Source organism: Microtus ochrogaster, chromosome 17, assembly GCF_000317375.1.
Source record: "Microtus ochrogaster isolate Prairie Vole_2 chromosome 17, MicOch1.0, whole genome shotgun sequence".
NCBI classification, from domain to species: Eukaryota; Metazoa; Chordata; class Mammalia; order Rodentia; family Cricetidae; genus Microtus; species Microtus ochrogaster.
In genome coordinates, this window is record NC_022019.1 from 821033 (window position 1) to 824075 (window position 3043).

General features: G+C 38.7%; 1 protein-coding gene across 1 annotated transcript in view; it reads right to left on the reverse strand.

The window, feature by feature from the left end:
- Positions 1–6: 6 nt before the first annotated feature.
- Positions 7–3043, reverse strand: part of Ap5m1 (adaptor related protein complex 5 subunit mu 1) — a 29962-nt gene continuing 26925 nt past the window's right edge. Inside the window, exon 8 of the mRNA XM_005355350.2 lies at positions 7–1263. Coding sequence (XP_005355407.1) covers positions 1181–1263 — 83 coding nt within the window. The 3' untranslated portion in view covers positions 7–1180. The remainder of the gene's footprint in view (positions 1264–3043) is intronic.

Sequence of the window (3043 nt, forward strand, 5' to 3'; positions counted from 1 at the left end):
GAAATAGGTAGAGGATAAAGAATATGGTAGATGGTTTTGAAGGGATCAAGAAAATGACAGGGCAGACTTAAGAAACATATGCTACGTTAAATTAGTGTAAATGACTTTTTACCCATGAAAGGGCATTTGAGTTTACCTGAGTTCATTCGTTAACAGATTTTAATTAAAAAAAAAAAAAGAGTATAATAGCTAGAATTATTTTTAAAACCTTGTCCAAGGACACTGAATAATCACAGACCACTGTGCTCTTCTTCTGAAGTACTGCAGCCTGGTCGCCTGGTACCCTAAAGATGTCATTCGGGCAGATTATTAAGTTAGTTAAAGGAGCCTGAGAGGGGTTATTGGGTTACCATCATAGCTCAGCTGGGAGGGGGCTTGCCTGGCATGCATGAAGCTGAATTTGCTCCCTAGAAGCGGAGAACAAACCGGACATGGTGATACACCACTGAAATCCCAGCACTTGAGAGGGATTCAGGGTCATCCTCAGCTGCACAGTGATCCTGCCCAGAAGAGTAGCTCAAGAACACTGAATAGAGTTATGCAGGTTCTTTATTGGCCAGGAGGAGGGATGTGATGAAGAGCAGATTATTATTTGAGCAGTATCTCTGCTTTCAAAGAAAGGATTCATGATTATTTAACCAGATCATGGCTATTCTGAACTAGCATGCTGCTTGCTGAGGTTTGGATAAGCACAGTTTCCTTGTAGGTCCCTACAACCCACAGGACAGCTGCCTGAGACTGCTGGGGAAGGCTGAGCTCTTACTAAGGAAAGGACTCTCTGACTGATTAGCACAGCCTGTCCCACAGGAGGCCACGGCTGGGCCTGTCCTGGCTGGGACTGAGCCTGGAGGCCTGCCACAGATCCAGGAAGGAACATATGGCATGGAGACCAAGACTGGTCTTCAGTCAAAATGAATCACTACTTTCATATGTCCTGAGTCACACTGGCATGAAATCAGAGGGCAACAAAGAAAGGGAGACATTAGCCTTGAATAAATTTTTTCACACTGTATCAGACTAAAGACATCAGATATAAATGTTTGGATAAAGAAATCATTTAGCGGTTTTTCAGTCACAGGTTATATGAATACATGTAAGAAATAAAAATACTATGATTCTAATACAGAATGTTACATCACATAAATCCCATTTGAAGAAATAAATAAATCCCATGAGAAAATCATGGCAACAATGACGCATATGTTACTGGAGCAGGAGCTTCAGAATTCCAGATGTAATAGTCAGAAGAAATTAGTTTCCGATCTACAAAAGGAAAAATAAAGGAAATGATAAAAATGTTTAATCTTAGCAAAAACCCAGTAAGAGAATGAAGCTATCAGTTTTTGATAGCTTGTGGAGTATAGCCATGTCATGATAATAACTTTGAAGTATTCTATTTACTTTACCATATTGAGGCTTTATTACAACTTAGATCCCATTAAAATGAACTCATAAATATTTGGGCAGACCACATTATATGAAATCTCTTATTTATACCAAATGTTTATTTTCCCTACATTGCTAGTTGATTTTCTAATGAACCATTACTTTTCTTGGTTTTCCTTCTATGACCTCTACCAAGTTCCGAATTCTAGTCAAGGCATTCATTACAGCAATCAAAGAGCTGGAGACACAAATCATCACCCACTTCCCCAGAGCACTTTCAGGAGGCTTCTTTCCTGTTTCTTCTGGTTTGGCTCCACTCTAAGCATTGTGCGTTCACAGTTTTGCACTCTGGACAAATGGTAACCTCCTTGAACCAAAGTTTTCTAAGTAATAAAACTGATGAAGTTATGCCACTTGGAATACACACATTCTTACTATTCGCATCACTGACTATAACCCAGCCTTTTCTGCCTTGCTTCATGCCCTTCAGCATGAACTCCATAGAGTCACGCCACCTTTCCTGTTCCTGCTTTAGCAATACTGGGAAGCGGCACAGCACACTGTTCAGAGGACAGGCTCCAGTGGCCAACTGCCCATGTCTGAATCTCAGCCATGTCCTTTACTTCACATGGCCTCTGTTCCACCAGTGTCCCCAGCCATAACGCAGGGATACCAGCACATAAGGTGCTGTGAGGCTTAATGAGTTAATGTCCATAAAACACATAGAAATTATAACTGGAACATAGCTGGTGAAAAACGCTACTATTAAAATGAACATTTTTACTAAACTATTCGCAGAGCCACACTGTATACTCAGTACAAGGCAAAATGAAAGTGTGAAGGAATAAAGGGCTAGGACGGTGACTCATTTGAAATGAATTCTCACATTCAATATTCTTTATAGAAAGGGCAAATAGAAGCTGTGCATTGGTGGCATGCATCTATAATCCTAGGACTTGGGAATCTGAGGCAAGAAGATGGTGAGCTGGAGGCCATACTGGGCTATAGAGTTGAGACTTTATCTCAATGAAGAAATAAAAATAGATATATTATTGATGTATTAAAGAACACGTATATTTTAGAAACCTATTCTTTATTATGCTTTCTGAAAATTGTGTTTAGTTAATATTAATAAAATACTTAAACATATTTTAGTTATTATCTAAAGAGATAACATTTTTCATAGAAGATGAAAAATATGCATCTCTATTTAGACACAATGATGACTTTAATATTATACTTTCATAAAAGAACATATACACTATAGACATGCCTTCATCAGTTCACCTAAAAGCAGCAAAAGACTGCTAGAGGAGAAAACACAGAGACAACACAGAGGTAGGAATACTGGCCCATCTGACTCCACTACACAGAATTACTGCCATTTATAGAAATTGTCTAGGTTCTGTAATACAGTTTCCTAGTTCTTCTAAAGCATTTAGGCACAAAGTCTTCCAATGTTTAGGAACCTAAGTCTGAGGCTAGACAAGCTCGAGGCCTTGAGTTGTATCCAAGTACTGCCCAAACAAACTAAACAAATGTCCCTAAATATAGGAACTTTTATAAATTGGATTATTCCTAGCTAGATATATAACCTGACATTCTTACCCCTACCTTTACCGAGTTACTTCAGTCTACTTACTTTTTTTTTTTTTTT